Here is a 24,097-nt window from a genome sequence, read left to right as displayed (position 1 = left end):
CATCTTCACGTGGGCTCCAAGTTTGGCAGGAACAGCGAAATTTGCACTTCTCTGCATTTCATTGTTGCCGATGAAATGGACGGCACTTTTGCATCAGACTAGATGGCAAACTCGTTGTGGCACAGTAGGCGTTAGAAACTGGGACGATATGGAGTCTCAGCACCTGAAACGGTGACTGCAGAGCCGGATGATGCCTTAGAACTGTATGTGAACTAAAGATAAAACTACATTGCCTCAAAGGTCTCTACGGGGAGGAATGCACTAGGGAACGCGTGTGGAGCATTCATCTGTTACGGCCTGGAAAACGATCTAGGCCAGTACTTTTAGAGAGGCGCTCAGCTTGTGCTGGGCTCCAAACATAAGGAGCATGTTCAAAGAGCGTGAGACTGTCGCTGTCCCATAGCATCTGAATTCTAAACGTAGCTGCGGTTTGGTGAGGACCGTACTTTATCGGAAATGCTCTGCTGGATCATTGTGCTATAGCTAGCTCAGATGGTTCCTTGAAGCACCCTAAGCTGAGTGCTTGGTTTTCGAAGTATGTCAAAGAGTTTAGACGGTTTCACTAAAGCTTTGAAGTGGCCACACTAATTCCTATGACTTCAACTTTTTTTCCCACCTAGTTAAGTTTCATGAATCTAAATCGTTCGGCACGTTATTTAGCGACGGGATCAGTATCACCCCTTTGGAATACTTGTGACCATTATTACCGCTGGAAACCGACTGCGAAAAGCAGTGCTTGGTCTCTGCTCTTCCGTTCTTGCTCGAGTCAATATGCAGGAACAGCTTTCGAGGTGAATAGCTCGAGAGACTGACAGATTGTGCCGTACAGGCGGACAAAATTGGCTTGGCCGTCTTCTGTATGTCTGGCAACCAATAAATGTATTGCATTCAGAACTGGCCGTGAGGTATAATCAAGAAAAGATTGTTTATTGTATTATTTCACAACTAACGATAGGAAATTACGTTTAATATACAACAACTAGAAACCATGATTCGTTTTGTTTCCGAAAGTCTGGAGAGAAATTTTCAGTAATCAATGCGAAACGAGGCTGTGCATTTTCCCGAAGGTGTCCGCGTCGCAAATAGAAAGCGTCTCAATTGCGACAGCAAAGAGTAAAATTCGTGGGTGCAAACCCCGTAAATTGTGCTAGTCTGCGATTGAATTTTTGTGAGAGACTACTACGTGTATGGGATTTGATATTCTAAAGGAAGTGTCATGTTTACAGCATTAAGAAGCTCCATTTGCCCACGTCTTGCCATGCTCCAGATTTCTGCGAGAGCTTTGCTGTCCCTTGCTAAGGCTGCGGCACGATCTGCGCATTCTTTGGAAGCAATGGCAAATGCATCTTTTTCAGAGGAATCCTCCAAAAAAAGACCTCTTTCGCTGGATCCCGTCTGTTTGCTTTTTCTCTGCAAACCAAAAGCGCGCATTGGAGCCTCCGCAGAATTTTTTTAATAAAAGAGGGCTTCAAGATAGACTAAAACGATGAAGAGAGCTCCGTAAAGTTTTAAAAGCCTACCTGCTCATCCAGAAAGCTTGATGAGGCTTGAAGGCATCTTGGGTTGGCACCGGATGGCCAGAGCGCCCGCTCATTTATACTGGTAGCTGCTGTTAAGCTGCACCGGATGGGAACGACGTCCGTAAATGGCGGCAAAATACTCTTTGCACAGTGACGTGAGTTGCTCTGCGAAGCCGCCTGAAATACCACAAAGGCCACTGAAAAGAAGGCGGAAAACCAGCCTAAAAGCTCAAATGCCGAAAAACATCAAGCGTACAGAAGTGCAGTTGAAAAATTACTTTTCGCTGCTGTAGGAACCTCGGCATCGAGATACGAACTTTATTAGCAGCAGTCAAAGGAAGACACAAACAGCCAAGCTACACTTACACTGAGCAAACGGTTTTGCCCACCCGGAGAAAAAAATGTGCGAGGTCTGTTTCCACGACCGGAGGCAACGGCATGCACGCGCTTGAGCCGGGTGCTGCCGGCATGGTGAAGCGCCATGTCAATGTAGCCAGTTCATCGGGGTCTTCAGGCGGCAAAAGCGAAGGTGCTTCCAAACTAACGGTGGATCCTTCAGATTTTGACTTCCAGGAGAGCATATCATGAGCGCTTTGTGGAGTAGGAGATGAATCTATCATGGGTGTTACCCAGGGTTTGTCATCGATCAGTGGCGGGGTTGCATCTAAGAAACTGTGCAGGAGGTCCGCGTCGGTGACTTCAAGCCCTCCAGTGCATGTTACGAAATCTGTTTCTTTAAGGCGGAAGACGTCAGCGTCACACTTAGCTAACGGTGACAATGCAGCATTGTGCTGCATGCAGGTGAGCAATTCACCGACATTCAAATGTTCCTTTCCCCAGAACTGAGGTTCTGGAATGCTTTGCCTTTCCCACTCTTCCCTGCTGTCTGTTGAAAGTGAAAGCCGAGGAGGAGACAGTTTTACTGTCCAACTGCTCTCGGTATTTACCAAGTCAAATTTTTCGCCCTGCAGACCCACAGAAGCTTCCGGAAACTTTACAGGAGTTGAGGCCTCTAATCCAGCTGAAGTTACTTGTGATGTGGTTGGCGCCGTTTGCGGCGTATAACCCCCGTGCCTAGCGAGGCCGCTTTCGTTTGAATCTGTGTAGTAGATTACGTTTTTTCGTTCTAAGACTTCCTGTTGGCTTGCTCTCCCAGCGGCCTCCTCTATCGGTGGCTGAGACAAGTGTAGATGCTTCTGTTGATTTTTCAGGCTTGCCTTTTCCTTCGTTATGCTTTGAACGGGCTCTTCTCTCATCCCACGTAAACGAGCCCATGAACGCATTGCTGACAGACGCTTTGCAATTCTATTGCGGACAATGATTACAGCAACAGCTTGCTTAAATTTTGTGGTAAGCTCATGTTTCCACAGCTGTCTTAATGTGTCCTGCATTTCCTGCGAGCCGGGTTCAATGACCGGAGCCGAAAAATTGGTCTGTGAAGATGGAACAACAGGAGCTCCTGAAAATGAGCAGCTACTGCGAATTCTATCTTGATGCTGCAGCAACTTAAGCAGCCGCTGAGTGCTCTCTGCTTTCTTAACTTGAATTTTCCGAATTGCGGTATCGGAAGGTAAAGCAGCACCTTTGACTGTATGCGTTCCAAGCTTTTGTGCTCTGAGGACTGCCACGAGATCTGCCCAGCGCTCATCAAGGCACTGGCTTGAAATAGTTTCGTCGCTACACTTGCTGTTCTCAGGGCGTTTCACTGTATTCGTCGTAGTGATAGAGTTGTTCTCTTCATTGACATTGCTCTCACGTTTAGGTGAAGACCGTTCACAGCTTTGAGCAACGGAAATTTGCTTGGACAGATGCTGTGGGATCTCGACACACTGTGGAGCTGCTGAGGCAACGACGCAATACTGTGGCCCTGGCTTCTCCTTTTCATTTGTATGGAGGCTCTCACAGCTTTCGAATTGTTTCAAGTTTTGATTGGGAGTGCCTTCTTCTGGTGCCTCTTCTCCACAGGAGTCGGCGAGCTCAGTCTCCCCTTGCGTTGACGCTGGCAGCTTAGTTAAGCTCTGTAGAGCCCTGCCAACGTTGCTAGACGGTTTTTCAGGCTCGGTGCCAATCTCTGCAGGCATGCCCTTCCCTAGAAGCTCCACACGATGAGGAGTGGATTTACTGGAGAAGTACAAGAACAATTCATCAGAGTACTCTGAACGAAGGTGGGGAGCAAATCGTAACCAAAGAGTTACGGGCGCTCGAGCTCCAATCATACCGCTTAACGGCTTTACAGAAAATGCACCACTTTCGCCTTTAAGTTCTACCGTGAACTTGATGGGCAACAACGTTGTAGCAGGAAGAACAAGTCGACGTTGTGCCACTGTCCCCAAGTGCGTTGGGCCAAAATCCACACTAGCCGCTATGGAAGATAGTAGAAAGTCCTCTTGATCATCGTTTCCGTATGATTCATTGGAACTACTGCTGGAAGGTATCATAGCATGCTGCTTGCTGGGCGTGCAGTAAGCTATTGCTTTCAGGTGAATCAGCTTCAGATACATCGGAGTCTGGGCACATGCGCTGCCGTCGTCTCCTTTTTTTTTAATTGGAGATGAGCTGTGTTCTGGTGCCTTAGTGGAGAAGATTATTCGGATGAACTCTGATTGGGGAGCGCAAACAAGCGGGTTGAAGGAAATTTGTATTCGCTGCTGCATGCCGGAAGGGAGGAAAGACTTTTTGTGGGGAATCGTCAGGGAGAAGGCAGAAGAAGATGGGGGTAGTATCCCAAAGGAAACAGTATAACTACTAACATTTTGTAACACTACATCTTGTTGTAGCGGAGTTACGGCCTCGATTTTGTTGGGATCCTTGAAGTCAACTTGAAACTCCACGGTTTCAGGAACAGCTCTCAGGATAGCATTGTTGTCTTCATGCAGGGACATCAACCCAACGGCCTTTGTCTGATTAAAAGCCAACGTGCTGCGCTCTTTCCTTGTCGTGGATATTTCGCTTGCCGTAGCGGGTAGAAGCCGCTGTGCATTGTGCTGTTGAGTATGCGCTCTGGTGGCGACTTTTGACCCATAGTGTCGCAAAAATGGTTGGTTAACCCGCGATGTGGCATTGTTGTGCGTTTGTATAGGAGGATACTTTAGTGGCTTAAGTGTAGGAGTCCCTTCCTCTTCCGGCACTTCAGGGGGACTGTCGGAGTCAGAGCTGGAACCTTCCATTGGGCTAATTCGGCGCCGCCGCTTACATTCAAAAAGACAATATCCTACGAAAGCTTAAAGACTATCACCATTATTTCAAAGCAGGATTACTAGCGGAACAACTGCGCTGGAAACGGAGGAGACGTAGCATTGCGGTTTGCACTCCAGTACGAGTAATAGGGTAAATCCTGCTAGTGCAGGGCTTGTACTTGCAAAAAGATGTCTTCATGACAGATCGTTTGCACACTGTTTTGGCATTCCAATGCATTTAGAACATCGTTTGTTGTTTTAATGGTTTATGCGTTTCAAAGACAGCTGAGTTCATTGCACCAAGCGTGTGCAGATGAGTGACAGCCCCAAGGACCACTCGATGCATCCAGCACACAGCGTTTCGTCAAACTTCCTAGAAAAGGGTTCCGACTCGCCTAGCCAAAACAAGAGCTCTTAAGGATCGCAACTTGCATCCTTGGTGCCACAGCTTTCTGCTACGAAACTCATAGAATGTTCACGCCTCGAGACCGCTCATATTGTACAGTAGGCCCAGAGGAATGCTTCTTCCAGGTTATACGCTGGCATTCAATGTTTAAGTCACGGTGTAATGATAGTCGGATGGCTGTCTGTTGAAAATGATGAAATAACTTCAGAGCAGATTCTTACACGAGTACAAAAGGTCATGGCACGTTTTAGAGAGCGGCATGGGGCTTCTTCGTTACGGTGAGTTAACTTGACTGCAGAGACCACAGGAGCCAAACGAACTATTTGCTGAGAAATTTCAAGTCAGCATCAGCAGAGAAGCCTCAAAGCTATTCGATTTCTTCCTTCTCCAAAACACCCGCTGCATTACGAACTATCCTATTACATGCAGGCATGCCTCCTCTTTGCTTGGACAGCAGAAATGTTTTCGAGGCTGTTAGACTCTTGCAGCGTCGCCTACAGTCTACCAGCTCCATCGTAGTGAGATCCTAACGTAAAAACCTCATGTGTACTTCCTTTAGCGTTTTTTGAGTTTAGTTTTTAACAGCAACGCCAAGGACAGCCGGGAGGCTGGCAAATGGAATGGCTTGGCACGACAGACGGAATTAAACTACGGGATCAAGGGAAGTTGAGCTAGGCGAACGGTCGCTGCTTGTTTCCCGTGCGGGTCATCCGAGCGTTTGCTGCATTTGGCCTTGGAAAGCGACGGCGCTTTCCGTCGGTATTGCGGGCTTATGCGACAAGATTTATCTGTGTCGGCGAGTTTTCATTTTTACCTGGATTCGTGCTCTAATCGTGGCAGCGAGCCTCCGTAAAGTGCAGCTTGAAAGAAGAAAAGTCTGAATATCCTTATTTCCACACGAAAAGACGCGGAATGCTACTTGTCTAAAGCTCTTGTCGCCGAACGGTTCCTGAGCCTGAATCCCTCCAAGTGCGGGCTGCTCTTCTGCTCTCTGAGGATTTCGGGTAGTTGCTAGGACCCTGAACTCATTCATTCCTCCATGGGCAGAAAATAGGATATGTCTTTGTCGTATAACAATAGTTGAATCTGCCTCGGCAAAACTGCCCATAAAGTCAACTGGTTCCATATAAGGCGCAAAACGGGTGGCCTGACGCAGAACCGTTCCTCCATCATTGTACGCACAGCTATCTCACTTGCACCAGTTGACGCCACATGGCTCAAACATCTCAATTTCCTCAGAGCTTCACAACTGAACTGGAACATGGTGATGTCGTCCCAAGGCAGGAGAGGTGACACAGAACAGGCTTAAACCCAAATTCTGTGGTTAGGATACTCAGCGACGTAGCGCTAGTCTTCTTTGGCCCCATTTGACATGTTCACTATAGTACTTTAAATAATCCCCGAGCGAAAACTATACAATCTACACAGGATAGCTGAAGCAAGCGTCGACGGGAGCAGAAATCTGCTTCTAGGACATGCAGCAAGAGGAAATCGTAAAAACTCTGCAGAGCTACTTTTAAGCGAGAGCAGCTTTTGTTAAACCTATTGAAAAAATCCGGGGCGAAGCGTTCCGGAGAGAAAATTTTTTACAGCAGCCTTTTAGGTGATGTTAAGCGACACTCGTTTCAGTCGAGCATTTATTGTAGCTCAAATGCAGGCTTCTCAGAAGCCGTTAAAAGCCAGTGGCAAAATAATGTTCCCAAAACAGTCGCTTTGCCAATTTCTTGTTTGCAGTTGCGCTTTCTGGATGGAAAAGTATCTCAAATTATTGCAGCATGGGACTACAAAAGGCGAGAGAAGAAGAGAGCGAGACGGGACTCGAACCCGCAACCTCCGCCTCCGGAGGGCGACGCGCTATCCATTGCGCCACTCACTCGACGAACCTCCAAAAAATTGATTAAGGCAAAACGAAGTGATTGACTGTCATCTGCTTCATTAAATTTTTGCTGGTGAGGATAAGAAGGCAAGCCTGCTGCGACCGTTGTGTTGTTCACTATGGAACATGCCAAGACTGCTAGCCATTGAAGTTCAATATTTTTGAAGGCTTTTACGGAATTATCAACAATCTTACTGACTCCTCTTCGTAGCTTTGTCACGCAGCTCCTTGCTAACAAACTGTCACCACTGGCATCCAGAAGTCAGTTGCTAGCGCCGTTAAACGCTGGAGTCATATATATCACCATTATCTGACTTCAACTGATTATGCATTGCTGTATTGCGGTGGCACCTTTTTTCAACCTCCTGGTGTGCTGCCCATCTATACCTTTCATGAACAGGGAAGCGATACTTCGGAAAACAGACTGAACCGAAAGGACGTTTAGTTATACCTTTCAAACCCAAAATTCTGCAAGTTCTCTCATTCGGATATTGCATCAGCAGACAGCCAAAAGCTATATTGCGCAGGCACCACAATAGGACTTGCTGTTGACCTTAGGAGGGTAGCTACCTAGTGAAGAATAGGAGGTTAACATGCTTAATCAGCGGGGAAACTTCTTACTAGTAACGAAGTAAGGCAATATAGCAGCAATATCGCGTGTGCAAACTAGAAGTGTTTGTGAATACCCTATGACTGGGGCTGGCGATAACACTAGCACCAGTGCGGGGCACCGCCCCAACCGGGTCGAGGCAGCAAGAACTATGATGGGGGGACTTTCTAAGAAAGCTAGATTGATAGGCTCGAATGATGAGGGCTTACTGATTATTTGGTATTTTCTTATGGGATGTGAGCCGGATGTAGAGGATTTGTCAGAAGGGCGCCCTATCCTTGCGCCAGGTAGTAACGGAGTGGCAGCGGAGAATGCTGTGCACTAAAAACGCAACTGAAAGAAAAACGAACAAATCACCCGTCTGGGGCACACTGTCTCATTCTGAATGAACGCTTCAACTGAAGATCGAGGAGGTAGGTGCGCAAGTAAACTCTGGGAATTGACGGCTGTTTCTTCCACTGATAGGCTCCAAGAGCAGCTATGCGTCGTCTGTCGCTTCAGCTTGACGGTAATAGCAAAACAACAATATTGGTAACCGCTGGACTACGATAATGGGCTTCCCTTGTTGGGAAACGTCGGAAGGCTGCCAAACTGCTGCACCGTGTACTAAAAGTTACCTACCTGAGGAGGTGTCGAGGTGTCACCTTCGCAACAAGCTTTACTCGAACTCTTAAGTATGTTACGCCGTGCTGTCCTTCGGTTCTTAGGCGCCACCAATTTTCTCAACAAAGTTGCTGCAGGTGCTTTTTAACGAACAAAAAAGCTCTCTTAAACTATAAAAATTGCTTTTTGTAATCTACTGGGAGACCTAAAATTGTCACACTCTAGTCTGCCACGTGTTTGTAGTGCCATGGCATAACACTGCTGCTGCAGACTTGAGAACAAGGCCATAGAATATACACGAGGTACTGTGCGCTTCAAATGTAAATTTGTTTGTTTGGATTTACGGAATGAGACTGCATCTTTGCTTCCAGAGTTTATGCTCGTTTCATACACGTGTACTTTGTCAGTGTGGCTCAGGTATTAACTACAGTTGTTGCCTGATTTTCACTTTGGTGGAATTTACGAAGTAAGAGCATTATACGGCATGCACAGCAGCGGCACAGAAGTGTTAGGTAACATTAAATCTTTTCTACTTTCGGAAGAAGTGAGACGAAACAATCAGCTTCTGAATGCCAATGTAGAATGGAAAAATTATTGTTTCCTTGCATTGCTAAATATATTTCATTTTACTCAGTCGCCTACGGCTTCCTACATCGTTAGTTGCCGCATGCATCTGGTGTGCAGCCCCATAGCTTACTTACTTGAACATAGCGTTGTAGGCTTCCTTGTACAAGATCTATAGTTAGCAGCAGAAAAAATAGTAATGACAACGGACAGCATTTGAGAGGATCCACTTGTACCTTACACGAAGCGCCTGTCCGTTTTGCGGAAAAGAACCACTAGCCCACTGCACACTGCCAAACTGTCCTTGTCTCTCACACTATTCATTCAAGACGGTGACATCGAGTTGGACGAATTCAGCAGTATACTCTCCTTAACAACTCTTAAGCATATGGTAATGTTGTAGCATGATCATACTTCAACGAAAATATTTCATTGGCGTTTTGTTCATCTATCGCGCTGAGCTTTTTGCCGCTCATAGAAGCAGTGCTGCGGTGTCGCAACACATACGCTGCTGCCTCACGAGAATAAACGAATAAGCAAAAATCGAGCAGATGGCTGAATGGATGTGTGTCTAAATCTTGACGTCTTTTGGAGCCGAATTTATGGGAAAGGGGAGCCAAGTCTCCTTCTCCCAACAAGCCAAAGATCCCTGCCTACGAGTGTTAGAGCAAGCCCGCGGTGAAGGGCACACCCTAAAAATTTTTCTAGGAGTTCACAGCTCTTTGAAGCATATTTATTTGGCAATGCTCCATGAATCTTCCGAGGCTCGCACTTGTTACCATGCGTGTGAGCCTGCCAATGACGCCCGAGCATTTCTTGGACTAAGAGCACAAAGTGCAGCGTGCGGCTCGAGCCAAATTCAGCCGATTCAGAGCCGACAAGAAGGCATTAGGCTTGGGTTTTTTGAATGCCACGTCTGCCTAATTCCCAGGAAGCAAACAGATGAACAACCTGGCTCTCAAGTCCAGAGAGCGGCCCAAGGGTGTCAGTTGGCTCCAGGTAGCTCAGCTGAACTCTATCGCCTCTGTGCCAGCAGCGCACCTCCTACACTTAGGCAGAGCTGTCTCAATAAAGCCTTGACCACCAGTCACAACGGAACGTTTTTGTTTCTGCATCCACCCGGCGGCATAGCAGCAAAACAGCAGTCAAGTTGCTCCAATGAAGTTGATAATCGCTTCTGGCGAGTGACGTCCGTAACCTACCCCCTGCAATATGCTTGTAAAGCAGAAGTGGAGGAAAGTAATAAAAGCAATGAAAATCAGGAAGAAAGCCAACCGTGGGACGGCGTGCTTCGTCGGGTTGCACGCTGGTTGGTTGCAGATCGTCTTAGCGCCACCGTACTCATTTTGGGAGGCAACCGAGCTTGGAAGAGCAACGGCATGCATGGCTCAACAAATTATGCTAGCCCATCCAAAGATAAAGGTCAACGCCGCTGGAGACCGTGCATTGCGCAGCGTGTGTGCGCTCATGCCTTCGCAGTAGCGAGGTTTCAAGGCAATCCTTGTAAGAAGCAGTTGTTTGCAGCATCCAATAATTGGTTGCGCAGTGCAACGTTGCAAGTAACGTCTTGCAGCCAAATTTGAATGAAAAGGGGGTTCTTTTGACGTTAAGTACAGTGCACGCATCAACCTTACTCCTTGAGAAGCGTAGGCACAATCATCAGTTACCTGATAATGCCTGATACGTGTCATTGCAGACGCCTCTTGTTCTTGCATCGTTCACGCCTTTAGTTGACCTAGTATGCAGCTAAATAGGTGCCGGTGTTGTCGCTGCTTCACTGTCGCACTAGTAATTGCCAGTCCTCCGTCTATGCTGATTTTGGCAAAGGGTCAATAAGACAGACTAACAGGCATTTCAAGCTTTCTTGTAAGGCAAAACTGCTGCGTCACTTTCGCAGATGCAGTCTTTCTTTTGCGGATGCTTTTGTTGATGATGCGGGCAGCGATTCGTGTGAGGGTATCATGCTGGCTAGTTAGTTCGCATGGCGTAGTGGACCTCCTCGCCCCTTTCTGCTGCTTGGTGAAACCATTGTGCATCGGCTGCTTCTTTGGAATCCAACCTTCACCAGAATTTGGGGGTGTTCCAAACGCTGTGTCAGCGGACAAACGTATTTTCGTCTCTAATCCCGTGACGGCACTAGAGGCATGCAGCCTTATTCAAAAGGCTAAAGATAGAATGGATGACCTTAAAGGAAGCTTTTCTGACACACCTACGATGTACGGCCGTACACAAGCAAGCACCCGCTCAACAAAATAGAGCTACAACTCTCGTATTAAACGCATTCTTTCGATTACCTATGCAGCTGTGGCAACGCGTTGATTTTCAGGTTCATAAGGCTGCAACTGCTGCAGAATGATTGCCCTGAAGTTAGGTCTAATGTGACAAGAATGGGAGCCCCGCTTCTCCACGTAATTATATTTGGTGGGAACGGGAGGCAAAAACATGGAAAAACGATTGTGAAAGCGAAAGTTTTGCCGGAAGAAGACTGTGAAGAAACTCCGAACCGAGGCCGCTGGGCGACCAGGGGCCCGCTTGCAGTGCTCTGTGCTCTTCTTTCCCTTCTCCCTCATGATGATGACCAAAACATAAATGAAACCTATGGAAGTCGGTGTCTTCCTTTATCTGAAGGCGAGATTCTTAGTCATTCTTGTTTGCCGCAATACCTGCATCACCCAAATTGCCCACAGTCGGAGATTCAGTCTCATCTTCCACGCGCGTTTGAGAACTTGAAACGCCAAATTTTAAATGAAGAGGAGCATTTGAGTCTCTTTCAGTTGCTTGTGCCAATGTTGCTGGTACATAGCAGGACGTTTGCACTTTGCTGCCTTTGGAAGGCAACACTACGTCCGCGAAGGCTTGCTTCTTTTCTAACATGCATGCAACGCGCCATGCAGCATGCTCCTCCCTGCAAAACACCTCCACAGGTGTACTGTTTCTCAAGCTGTACTCCTAGCGGTTCTCGTGCAAATGCATCACATTTCACGTCTGGTCAGGCACACTACGAAGACCCGAAGATGGCTTTCCGTTCCCCCTCAGAATATCACCCAACCGCCAGTGCAATGGCCAATCCTGCAGAGGGAATTCAGAGACTAGGGATAGAATCTAGACTCCTTAGAGCTTCTCCAACGGTCACCAACAGTGATGAGGGATTTTCCATTAAGAGTTGTCGCTTGTTAACTCCTGACGGACGACGAGGGATGAAGCAATATAGGCAGAAAGAAAAGAAAGGTGCTTACATGACGAGGATTGGAAGAAAGAAAATGAAATCAGGAGGGCTCCGCCGTGTGCGATGTCTTCTAGCCAATCGATCAAAGAAACGTGTGAGTTTAGAATTGCATTTGAAAGTGCTGGTCGTGTTTGACCGGAAAGCTCTTTTGTCACCAAGCCAAAACGTGTACGGCGATACCCATGTTTGCTTTAAGCAGATACTTCCTTCTTGATATATGTATATTTCTTGGCATATATAAATATATGCCTTTTGCCATATGTTTTAAAATGCGTATTTATACATGTAATTTTCGTTGACTTGTCTGCAGAAAATCCCTGCAGGCCAAAGCCAAGAGGAACACCCACATAGCATTTGTGAAATACTGTCGGATAAGGAAAGGAAACAGAGTCAGCAGAGTCAGATGCACTCGCACCTTGCTCCAGACGTTCCTGGAGAGCAACAGAAACTGGCTCAACTCGGACACGAGGGGCATTCGACAAAGAGTCAGCAGGACCAGCAACAGCAACCGCTTCATGCTTTATGCGGAGAATGTTCTACTGCTCCATCGCTCACAGGGTCAGACCCTATGAGCAACAGTAGTAAGACTAAGCTTATGCTTGTCAGCACATCTTTTTGATTATGTGCTAGAAGGGGACGGGAGACAATGGGCTACATTCGTGACGTTGAAATAACTGGAAGACCAGACACAAAACATGAATTAGTGGACTTAATAGTCATTGTTTTTTGTTTCTGCACCAGTATTTTGGAAAATAACATTTCTGTTCGGTTTCGTAGCAAAAACGTGGAACATCTTTATATTGACCTGCATTGTAGTTTCCTGTGCGGCAGGAACAGTCAAGCCTTCAGATTGATGGCACGGCTGCTTGTGCGTGCAGTCCAAAGTAACACTAGCGTCTATCACCAGCCTTCATCAAGTATCCAGGTTTCTTCTGAAAGTCTACAAATTGATAACATGATAAGTCAAGAACAGCCAGCGGCTGGTGGTGATCGAGACGGAGAAGGCAAGATGAGCCTTTCGCTTCAGGAGCGTACCAAAAGCAAACATGATAGGCACATCAAGACTGCTGATAAGTCTCCTTCTCTCCCAGAAATGCCATCTACGGATTTGCAAGATAATCAAAAGCGCTCCACAGAGACAGGGCTTTGCATCCCAGGTATAGTACAGCTGATAATCCTGGACTAACAGGACAACGGCACGGTCTTCTGCTACTTGTTTAGGCATTTTCGATATTTCCCTCAATTTAAGCAGAGTAAAATTTTCCAGCATGATAATGAATCTTGTCAATGCCAAACAGTTCCTTTACTGCTTCAGGAAACATTGCAAGTCATGCTGCTGGCGATTTACATTTGCCCTTTTAGAGATGTCCCCACTTTGGCGCCTCGCTGTTCATCTACATGGGTGTTGACTTTATTTTTACTATGCGTTACTGTCTTGCAGATACAAATGGTCACGACATACCAACAGCATGTGCCGGCCAAGTTGGTGAAATGACATTGACGGATGCGGGCTCTTCGAAATTTAAAAATATTTCAGAAAGGTCGAAGAACCACACGAAGGGAACATATACCTCATCGGAACAATATTTTTCGGAAATCGGAAAGAAAAAGAAAGGGACATCACTAGCGTCAGTTAATTCATCGCTGCGTCATCAAGAAAGCAAAAAGCCCCCAAAGACACAAGTTACTGGGCCCACAGTGGCTACTTCGATAATTTCGAAAATTCCTGTCAAAGAAAAAGCAAAAATCTCTTCTTGTACAAACGGAAACAGAAAAACTATCGCTGCATCCATCACACAAGTAGCTAAGCAGCGAAACGCACCTATGAATAGATACGATCGCCTGAATGCGAGACAAAGAGGCGCGGAAGTCGTCGGTCCAAGTGAGACTGCACAGAATGTCATGCCAAGTTTATGTAACACAAGTGCTCCTTGCAACACCAGAGCTTCTTACAAATTAAAGCGCCCCAGTGACAGTGCCACAGCAAACAGGAATCGCTGTATCCTTAATCAAGCGCCAAAGCTGAGCTTACGACCTAGGTCGGTACAATCGACAGGATGCGCCTCGCATCTTACAAGCAAGCGGAGCAAGGAAGCCTTGGAGGAAAGCAGATCACACGCGTTGCAAGTCATAACATCTTCCGACATCGATACTTTGGAAAATCAAGAACACTACAAGGTACAAAAGATCAGTCTGAAGCACTGTGGATTCCCTTCAAAACCAAGCAAGTGCTAGCCGGAAACACCCTCTGTGCCTGTGGTGCCCAGCAAGGCCCTGAGCCTGATCAAGAAACACAAGAAATATCAGGAAAAGAACAAAACAAGACCGACACAGTTGCTGAGGATGAAGAGCTAAGGGTGCAAAAGCTTCTTGAAATACTGGAAAAGCGTCTTCGCTCCAAAAATACACGACGCAGTGACTCCTTGCTTCTGTCCACTGCTGACAATTTTAAAACAAGCAGGCATTTCCAATACTATCCTTTCGAGCACGACGTGAGAAAAGGGAAGCAGAACTCAAAAGTGAGTATTAGCCATGTTCGCGAAAAGAGAGCCTGAAGCTCCTGGTCAAAATGTTAATTACTGCGGAATCTCGAGAAACCTTTAAACAGCAGTTTCAACTTTTGCATTGTGCGTGGCCTTTGGTATACGCATGCTACTGTTGTTAAATGTGCTAAGAGTAGCAACTTGCGCTTTAAAGGATACTTGAAAACAGCATGCGGCACTTTAAGAGCGGCTTTCCCATAATAGTCACAAGACGGCTCATTATCAAAGGCATTGACTGTAAGCTACAGTGCTTTGTGAAGCGGATGCACCAAATCAATTCGTTCTAATGGGCAAAATGTCACTCGTTGTTGCGGTGTGCCTGTGTGCTTTAGGGTTCCCAAGGAGAATTTGAAACTTCCTACGGGCTGGAGGGCCCACAGGAAAACGCTTTGGAAGACCACCGGAACTGCACGGAATGCATTACTCGGTCATCTCGAATTGCGGCTGCAGACGTGATATCCGCCAGAGCCGGGAATTTCGCACTTATGAGGAGTTATTCCGCTGTTTTGCTTAGAAAGCAACAAATGACAGCGCGCGCAGTGGCTAGGAAAGGATCATCAAAAACACTTGCGGGTGAGGAGCAGTTGACACCGCCTACACTGACTCATCTACAATTTGCATGCATTTTTACAGATTACCTAGTGGACACAAAAACGCGCAAATATGACACTTTACCTAATAATCAGCACCTATTCCTTTCGCCGCCTGTCCGAGGATCCCGCGGCTCCTTCTACGAAAATGTGGTTCGATGGCTGCAGTAAAATTTCAGAAGGACCCGGAGGCACAAAGTACTGAAACAGAAAACAAAACGGAGAGCTGTCAAGAAGGCAACATCCCGGTAGCCACTGCACTGAAACGACAGTACTGACCTGTCCATCTTTCCCGTTTCAAGTCGCAGTTATGCGCACGTTCTTTCAAAGCTAAAGGCTACGGTGCTTCGGCTACCCAGAAGTGGCACTTCGAGGGCGCGGCCAAGAAACACACCTCACGCAATTCATGTCCCACCAATTCACCCAGTATAAGGCATAGATGGTGTCATTTGATAGCAAAACGACAAAAGCAACAGGACCTCCTCGCATAAGTTATAGTGACAACAAAGAATTATTGTTGCCGTTGCTGTGGTGCTTCGAAGGCTGGGTCAACTGGCTCAGACAAGCGGCTGAAGTCCCGGACACAAAGTCCCAGTGACGTGCGCGAACTACACCAGCCCGGGACAAAAAGTGCTCTCGAAGTCGCTTGCCGTGAAACCAAGGAAGCTGCAATGCTGACAAAGTCTCTGCTATCATCTGTGAGAAAACAGTTAGTGACGGATAGTTCTGTAAAGCCAAAGTTTACACGAAGAAGTATATTATACTACAGTCCAAGCAGACTTTGCTGCCCCAAAAAGCAACGAATCGAGAGAAAAATTCTGCTTGACTTCTCTCCGTGGAGATGTGTGAGGAACGAAAACTTTTGGTTTGTGATTTCTGCCCGTTATACAAGACACCAGGATCGGTCTTGAGGAAAACATGTTCCTATCAGCTCAACCGCCTGAGTCGTGCACTCTCACACCATATGCCTTCTCTGTTGCCTTTGCAACAGCGTATCAAGGAACAAACAGAAGTACGACTTCTCCAAAAGAAAATCTCTCACAAAGAAACGGAATAACGAAATTAAACAGCTAGCGCAGTTGAGAATTGACTGTTTCGGCGGTAGTCTAGTTGCTTCCTCACTCTTGTTTGCATCTGTTCGTTGTTTCTTGATTGTTTTGGGCTGCAGCGTGCCCTGGATACTGTTGATTGCTTGGAGAAGCGGGTTGCCACTTTGAGTCAGATGCTCTGCGTGGAGCCTAGAGCAGCAACCCCACTGCCGTCTATATCTGACTCCAGGTCTGGAGTAGCAGTGTCGGCTAAAAGATTCGACAAATCTCATAGTGCCCACAGCAAGATAAAAGCGGCATTGTAAGCTTGCAGAAACGAACAAAACCTCGCGCAAGATTGACATGCTGCAGGACTTTTTGCGATATGCTTTACGAGGATGCTTTCAGCCAACATAGAGTAGCTGATAACTCTAAGCTAAAGACTCCTTTCCACACTGCACTAACACAATATAGCAGGCTGCAGATGAAGAGCTGGACAACCAAGAGACTAAATGGATGCATATAGATCTTGCATGACATTGGTTTACGTTTCAGTGTCTGTCCATGGGTAGTGGATGGCTTGTGGACAAGAAAGTGTTGGGACACAAACTTATTTTAGAATGGTAAGCATGCTTGATGAGAGACACAGAAATACGTCATCACGATGAGTAAAAATAGTCTTGCGTTGCTTTGGCTTTCAGCATGCATGAACAAGGAGACTCTGTGTAAGATGCTGCCCTCAAAATAAGAAAATATCAGTTCGATTGACAGGGAGTGAGTAATCCTGAAATGTTGAGGCTTTAGAAACGTCTAAGATCACTAACCCTAGTGTAGCTTTTGTGTTGGTTTTACTCCCTATTTAAGTTGATGATGAGCCCGCCAGACAAATGGATTGTTACTCCAATGCTGAGGCCATAACTGAAGCCATCTCGAATTCTCAGACTCGCCCCGAAGAAGATACGGCTTCTTAAAGACACTATTTTTAGAGGCCCATTTGCGACTTTTTCAGTGTTTCTGCAATGAGTTCTGTCTGGCCTAGTGCAAGCTTATCAAGTGAGCCGAATGGTCTATGTCAAGTGAACTAAGTCCGATTGGGCTCCTATATGTCCCTTTCGTTCTGCGTAAACACGCTCAAACGTCATACTGCTCATTGAATATGCCATAAACGTTTCCACAGTCAAATATTGTCGCCTATTCTAAATCCAAAGGAATGTTGCTGTTTCTCCCCAGCCGTTTCTTGTTTCCCTTGGTGACTGTGCCGCGCGCTGCAGTTCCAGTCCCTCTTGCCACCCCTGAATCTCTGGCCTAAGTCTTGAGCACGCAGGGTCTAGTCTTTGGACTTCCCAGTTTTTTTGCATGCTGATTATTTCTAGTTATTACGCCAACCTGAATAGTCTCAACTTCACAGTCCTGCAGGCCATCTTGCGGCTGCATTGTAGTTCTGCGTAATGCATGTCAGGCTTGCCCATTATCTCACCACTGCAAACAGACAGCGCAACGAGGTTTGAATTTCATCTCTACTCCGTGCATGGCGTATTTGTGAGCACTGTGCTCTTTAGTGCAAGAAGGGCAAAAAACGCCCCCTTAAAATCTGTGTGAGCCCATGCTGAGCCTCGCGACTGTACTGCACAGGCACTACAATAGGGCTTGCTGGTGACCTATAGAAGATAGCTAGCTAGCGATTTACAAGTGGTCGCAACACTGGAGTAGGACAGGACCCTCTTAGGAGGATCAAAGTAAGGCAATTTGTCTGCGAATTAACATGCATACGCTAGAGGTGCCTGAAAATGCGTGGAGACTGGGGCTGGCGATAGCGCCGGCACCAGTGCAGGCCTCCTCCCCACAGGGCCCAGGAGGCGACCACCCCGAGTGGGACGAATTAAAGGACAACAGATTTTGGAAACTTAAGAATAACTGTATTTTGATATATGTATTTTGATATATATAAGCTACTGTTTCAAGGAAGTGGGCCAACGTTAGGTGCCGATCATAGGCCCTGCTCGAGGGACAGGTAGCAGCGTAGTCGCAGCAGTAGGCGCTGTGCACTACAGCGACGGCCCTTCCAGGCTCGAGTCATGCTCTGGGCTATGCTTTGTTTACAAGACACGTTCGCGTAGAAGTATTCGACATGCTCGCGTGATGGCCCTGCAGTTCTTGACAAAGAATCTTTTTTGGCCATCTAGTGGCAAGTCAGACTTTCGTATTCTCCACACGCTTGAAAAGCCTTTTCTATTTCATTAGCTACAAGGGCGATGAACCCAGCAGCGGCTGTTGTTGCCCTTAAAGGGAAATTTAGGGCATCCAGACTACAGCGCACATATATATTCGGAATATTGAACCCTTTTGCCATTTTTGAAAAGTGCAACTGGAATTGGATAAACCCGGTTACGGAAAAAACACTACAATTTGGGTGCGATGAGCGGCTATCTGTTGCTTGGGCACTGTGTCAGCCTTCCATTCCACCTTCGCCGGGCACCAAGTGGCTGCAAAACACGAAAACTACAGCCTCCAAGAAGTTGAACCAGCGTAAAGCGCAGAACAGGACGGCATATTGCGTATGGGCGCAGTTTTCACCGTAGCGCTTGTAAACCAATAATGCGCTAGTCTCTGTCCCGGGTAACTTTAAAACTCAGAGCGGGCGAACAAGGCGGCCTCTAGATATAAAGTGCTCAGCTATTACGCCTTCCCAAGAAAAAAACCGCGCACTGGGCAAGCAACACGGTCTCACGGTTTTAATTGCCTATGTGATCCGCGATTACGCGTAGACAAAAGCAAAGCTCACATTGGTCCCCAGTACTGTTTCAAGGCTATGCTTGCTGGCGTCCACATCATTGGGCTACAGAAACTGCACTAGAATTACCCATTTTGTCACCAAGGAATATGGAAGAGGATTTTGAGAAGAAATTAGAAATTAGGGCGTGATGTATCCTAGAGGCGACGTTTAAAACTTGCAGCACCTTAATACTTTAGAGCTGTGTTGAGAAGCTAATATCACAGAACACCAGTTACTGCCGTTGCAGTGGTGCGGGCAATGCTAAGCCGGTTAATCATCAGGGACAGTAACGACCGCTGGCCAGATACTTGGTGCTTCACGAGTTAATGTTCCAGATGTTGAAATACTTGTGCTATCACGAAGAGCGGCGAGCTGTTGAGGAATTCTTAGAAGGAATTTAAGGCGCGCAAATTATGCTTTTAGGTGAAGAAAAGGGGGTTGCGTGGTCGAACTGCAAATTCATTTCAGGGGAAAGGGGAAGGCAAATAAGCCTGTAAAAGCAGCTACGATCAGTTTCAAGATGTATTGCGCTGTGAGCATCATGTGAAGTGAGCTGATGGTGGCAGATAGATGACCCCGCAGACAGTGTCAGGAGCCTTTAACGCTTTAGCACTTCGATTAATATGGGCTCAAAAGTGTTCAAAGAAATTATTCTTGTTCGGAGGCTTACTTTAGAGGGTTTCGGTATTGAAGTGCTCCAGAGCTCATGCTGAAACGAAAAGCAAGTGGTTCCTGAAACAAGCAAACTCATTTCAAGCGTCTCTACAGTAAAAAATAGATTCATGAGCAGTAGAACGCCGGTCAGTGTCAAGAGAGATCTTCCGAGCTGTCAAAAGCAAGCACAAAAGAACGCGATTAATTATCAGTTGATAAAGCGTAGAGCCTCGGCTGTCAGATGTTGCTCGCTCGAATATTCTGTCGTTGATTGCTCCTGCAAGGGACAAAATTTGGCCTTTAACAGGGACGGCATCTTGCAGGTTTCACAATCCTTAATCTCCTCGTAATTAAAATGCGTTCAACAGGTTGTCATATAGAAGAACATTTAACTTTTACTTCAAGGAATAATGTGTGCGTAGCTCATGAAATTGTTCATTTGGAGCTCCCTTCATGCGCACTCGAGTGTTGCGATTCCTCCTTGTCATGCATACGATGAAACAGAGGTACAAAAGCCACATCAATAAAAACCAGAACGCTTTTGCACTGAAAACAGAAAAGGTAGAAGTGTGAGGGGCCCTGACTTTTGAACCCTCGTCACACCGAGCGTCTATTGACGGTCGTGGACAGCTTAGCGCCAGGGGACTATAGGTTTCATATAAATAGAAAGTGGCTTTTTTTTTTCTTGTAGCATTTTACGGTATAATAACAAGGGAAAAGTGGCGATGACCGCGCACTGCACAACTGTTTTGCGATGCACCAACTGTAGCTGGATCGGGTATGCTAGAAGACCAGCCAACAATGATAAAAGGGATGAAGCTTGCCGTACTCGGCTGTTCCGTTTCACTTTGCTTTTATTATTTTTAATCTTGGTGCAAACAAATACTCTCGAGTTTAATATTAGGCGTTCGACTGTCTCTACTCGACTTCGCGAAAATTACGATGAGAATTACGGAGGAGCTCATTCGCCGCAAGTCGGAACACAATGAGGACACCCTAGAAAATCTTGAAGAAATAGCCCTTCACCAACTGGAAATTGAAAAGATCGAGCTCATCGACCGATTGTGCAAAGATTTGAAAATTCTGCTGCTGCAAAATAATCTGATTGGTGGGTTTAACAATCTTGCCTGGATGCAACACTTACTACGTCCAGGTGCTCCATAACTCCGTTGAGTCGTGTAGCTGAGCAGAAGAACCCATGCAAAACTAAGAAGCATGCATCGAGACCCTCGTATTTTTTAGCGACTGTTGCGAATACGCCAGATACATAGCGCACATCCGTCTTGGCGCTGCAGCTATGCAAGTCCTGTTTCGCAGAACGGCTCGAAAATTTGGGGAGGCTTAAACGGCTAGAGTATTTAAATGTGGCACTTAATAACATTGAAGTTATTGAAAACCTCGAAAGATGCGAAAGCTTGAAGAAGGTGGGTAGGACACACTTTAAAGGGAATTTTAAAAGTCCTAGGACACACTTTAAAGTCCGTCGCACCGTCGCAAAGCTTCAATACAAGGCCAAATCCAGCCATTACAGGCCTCCAATTGTCTGTTTCAAAGCTTTGTAGGAATGAGCTCAGCGGTTCAGTGCACAATCAGGCTGTGTTTTCTAATAGCAGCCGCTCGTGACCACAAAACCACACCCCTCATGCGGCTGCTGTTTTCTGCAGCTCGACCTTACAGTGAACTTCATCAGTCTAGCTAAGCTCGAGGAATCACTTCAAAACCTAAAAGGCATTGACTCTCTTGAGGATCTTTATCTTATGGGGAACCCCTGCACAGAGTGTGAAATTGCACCGTCACCTCATCACCCTTTTGCCACGTGCGAAGAGTTAGCTTACATTACTTGAGGGTAATGACATACTTTGGGGTGCCTGAAGAGCAATCAATGTACAGCGCTGGCATATGTCTTCAGGTGGGTAGGCTGCAGAAGCTTTACAGTTGCTACATTGCTCCAATTGAAACAGCTAGATGGAAAGACTGTGACACCTGTTGAACGCATAGAGGCTCTGCGCTCCCTACCTGCATTAAGAGAAGATCTCAGAAAAACAATTTTACTTCAAGATAAACTTCCAAGTAAGGGAAGCACGTGGCTTGCGCTGCCCGAGTACTGAAGCTTAAAAATATCTAGCAATTTAGTGCTTGTTTAAGGTGCAATTATAGACAAACTGTGCTGAAATGTCCACTGGCTGTACAGCGGAAAACTCCAAGGATGCATACACTCGGGAGAATCGCAAAAGAATGTACCGTGAGATGTCTCATGTACGAATGCACAGATCAGGCTCGCATGCTGGCACCCACCCTGAGATTCAGTTGAGCAGATGATAATTGACGGGTGCAGCATAGCTTCCGAAGCCTTTCAGTTAGCATAATATGCGACCGCCAACGCTAGGGCCTTCTTTAGAGCGCTTGTATTTATTTAGCCTTTAGCATGGGCGTTGCTGCGTTTCAGAGAGAAGAGGCACAAGCAAAAGCCAACGCGGAGACAGAGAAGAAAGTAAGCCCCAGAAGATCATATCTATCCAGTCTTTATTTTTATCAACCGTTGCCCAGAGTGTCCTGCGTGATTCATGACTGATCTCTACAGGCCAAGCCTTTTGAAACATACAACAGCAAAGGTGAAATACGCCAGTGCAATGAAGGTAGGCATCGCTGAGCTAGAACTACACAGCAAAAAGTTTTTCCGACTCAGCCCTCAGCACACATTATCAGAAATACTTACAGACAAGGTGTGCTGTGTTTTTGTTTCAGGCAGACTAGCCTTCACGTTGGACTCTTTCAGCGACCCAGGCCAGATAGTTGCCACGTTTCAGTTGCCGAGGTGTGCTACGAATATAGCTGCCTTGGATGAGAAGTTAGGGCACCAAGCTAAAGGAATGAACCGCAAGATGCCAGCCTAACTGAATGTTATTTTTTCAGGCATCTGTCTACTTTGCTGATTGATGTCGATGTGCATCCCAAGTATCTTCGAGTTACAGTTAAAGGTAAAACCAGAGCATTTACATTAACAATAGTTGACATTCTCCAGTGGGGCATCGCTTCCAACTGGAAGTTGGTCAATCCTTTCGTTAACGTCAAGCAAAGATCTATCTTGACAATATTGTCTCTCACAGCGACTCAGTAAACCTGTTTGCCGCTGTGCTTTGATAGGCAAGATTACACAGCTCAGGCTTCCTGAAGACGTTTCACCGGATCGTTCCACGGTAAGGCTCCTGGCCGCCAGAAGAATTTTGCAATTTCTGAACATCCTAAAATCCAGAGAATGTTTTACGATAGAGCTTTCGCAATAGAATACTGGTTTGCCAGGAAGCGATATCAAGCAACGGAAAACTAGCAAAATAAGTTTCCAGGACTCTTCACTCCGTAAAATACTGGATCGACACGACAACAGACATAGGCAAACGTAAAAGAACTCGCCAAAGTGTTGTCAAGGGATGATGGGCATTTCTCGTACTAGTAACTATGCTTGCTCCACCAATGCATTGTATTGCCCCCCCGCACCTCATGCTGCAGGCCGCCGCGTAATCAAACGCGCGTGCGCTTAATTGCAACGTCTGCCTGCCAGGAAATAAGTAGAGGAGGCTGAGGCTTCCCGTCAGCAGAAATGTGGCCAGCTCAAACATTGAGTGTTCCTCCCTGCTGCCAAAAGGTCGAAAACATTTTGAGCAACTTTAAGGATCCACAACATTTTGACTGGATGCAAATCAAAGCAGTTATTGGAGAGCCAAGTGTGCTGATGAATATTCTTAGGTTAAGCGCTCACAGACCACTGGCGAACTACGCATCTGTATGCCGACATCCAGCACGGGAAGGATAGCCGAGCGCCCTAGGCAATCTAACAAGCAACTCGTCAGCAGCACCAAAAAAGCTCAAGGTACTTATTTTTTAAATATGGGCTTCAGAGGAACAGGTAGAGCAAACGTGGAATCACATCACAAGGAAGCATGTGCGTTAGTGCATTTCTACGCAGGGAAGGCTCTCAGCTGTCAAACAGATGATTCACCTGTCCAGTCGCACACTACGAACAGAGACCTAGGACTTCAAGACAAGAATGAAGTATCACTAGAGACCGACCCACCACCTCTCGAAGAAATATACCCTTTAAATTCTGCAGGTCAACCGCGGTGAAATAAAGTGACACACGCCAATTGGCACTTGAATAAACGACGTGAGAAAGGCCAATATCCCTCTACGTCTTTCTCCTCGTGATAAGTTTCCATAGCTAAAGGAACGACAAAGCAACGCCTACAAAGACTTAGTAGAATGAAGGAGCCTGGCTCGAAAATAAAACCAAATAAGTGCGACACAGATATACAGCTCTGCGGAAAAGCTGTACAGTTTAGCACAGACTGGGCGCAGCTCGCTCTTTACATTAACGCTACTGCAGAGCTTAGAGCCACTTATTCAAAATGAAAACCAGTGAAAATCTTCTCGCATGACCGCCTTTTACAAGGGGTGCCTTGCTGCGGCCAGTGGCTGCATATGACAGTCCAAATTTATTTATCGCCTCGCGTATGTCCTGTGAATGCGTATA

General features: G+C 46.5%; 2 protein-coding genes across 2 annotated transcripts; one reads left to right on the top strand and one right to left on the bottom strand.

The window, feature by feature from the left end:
• Positions 1–1,882: 1,882 nt before the first annotated feature.
• On the bottom strand, positions 1,883–4,687 carry ETH_00030820 (uncharacterized protein; the record flags this gene model as incomplete). Its single annotated transcript, XM_013372852.1, has 1 exon — positions 1,883–4,687. The coding sequence occupies one exon, from the start codon at positions 4,685–4,687 to the stop codon at positions 1,883–1,885; it is 2,805 nt and encodes a 934-aa protein (XP_013228306.1).
• A 17,512-nt stretch (positions 4,688–22,199) lies between these two features.
• Positions 22,200–22,687, top strand: ETH_00030815 (leucine rich repeat protein, putative; the record flags this gene model as incomplete). The annotated part of the gene is made up of 2 exons (XM_013372851.1): positions 22,200–22,417; positions 22,483–22,687. The coding sequence occupies 2 exons, from the start codon at positions 22,200–22,202 to the stop codon at positions 22,685–22,687; spliced, it is 423 nt and encodes a 140-aa protein (XP_013228305.1).
• Between the last annotated feature and the right edge of the window lie 1,410 nt (positions 22,688–24,097).

This window comes from Eimeria tenella, genomic scaffold (assembly GCF_000499545.2).
Source record: "Eimeria tenella Houghton genomic scaffold, Eth_scaff11, whole genome shotgun sequence".
Lineage (NCBI taxonomy): Eukaryota > Apicomplexa > Conoidasida > Eucoccidiorida > Eimeriidae > Eimeria > Eimeria tenella.
This window is presented reverse-complemented; position numbering and strand designations above follow the sequence as displayed.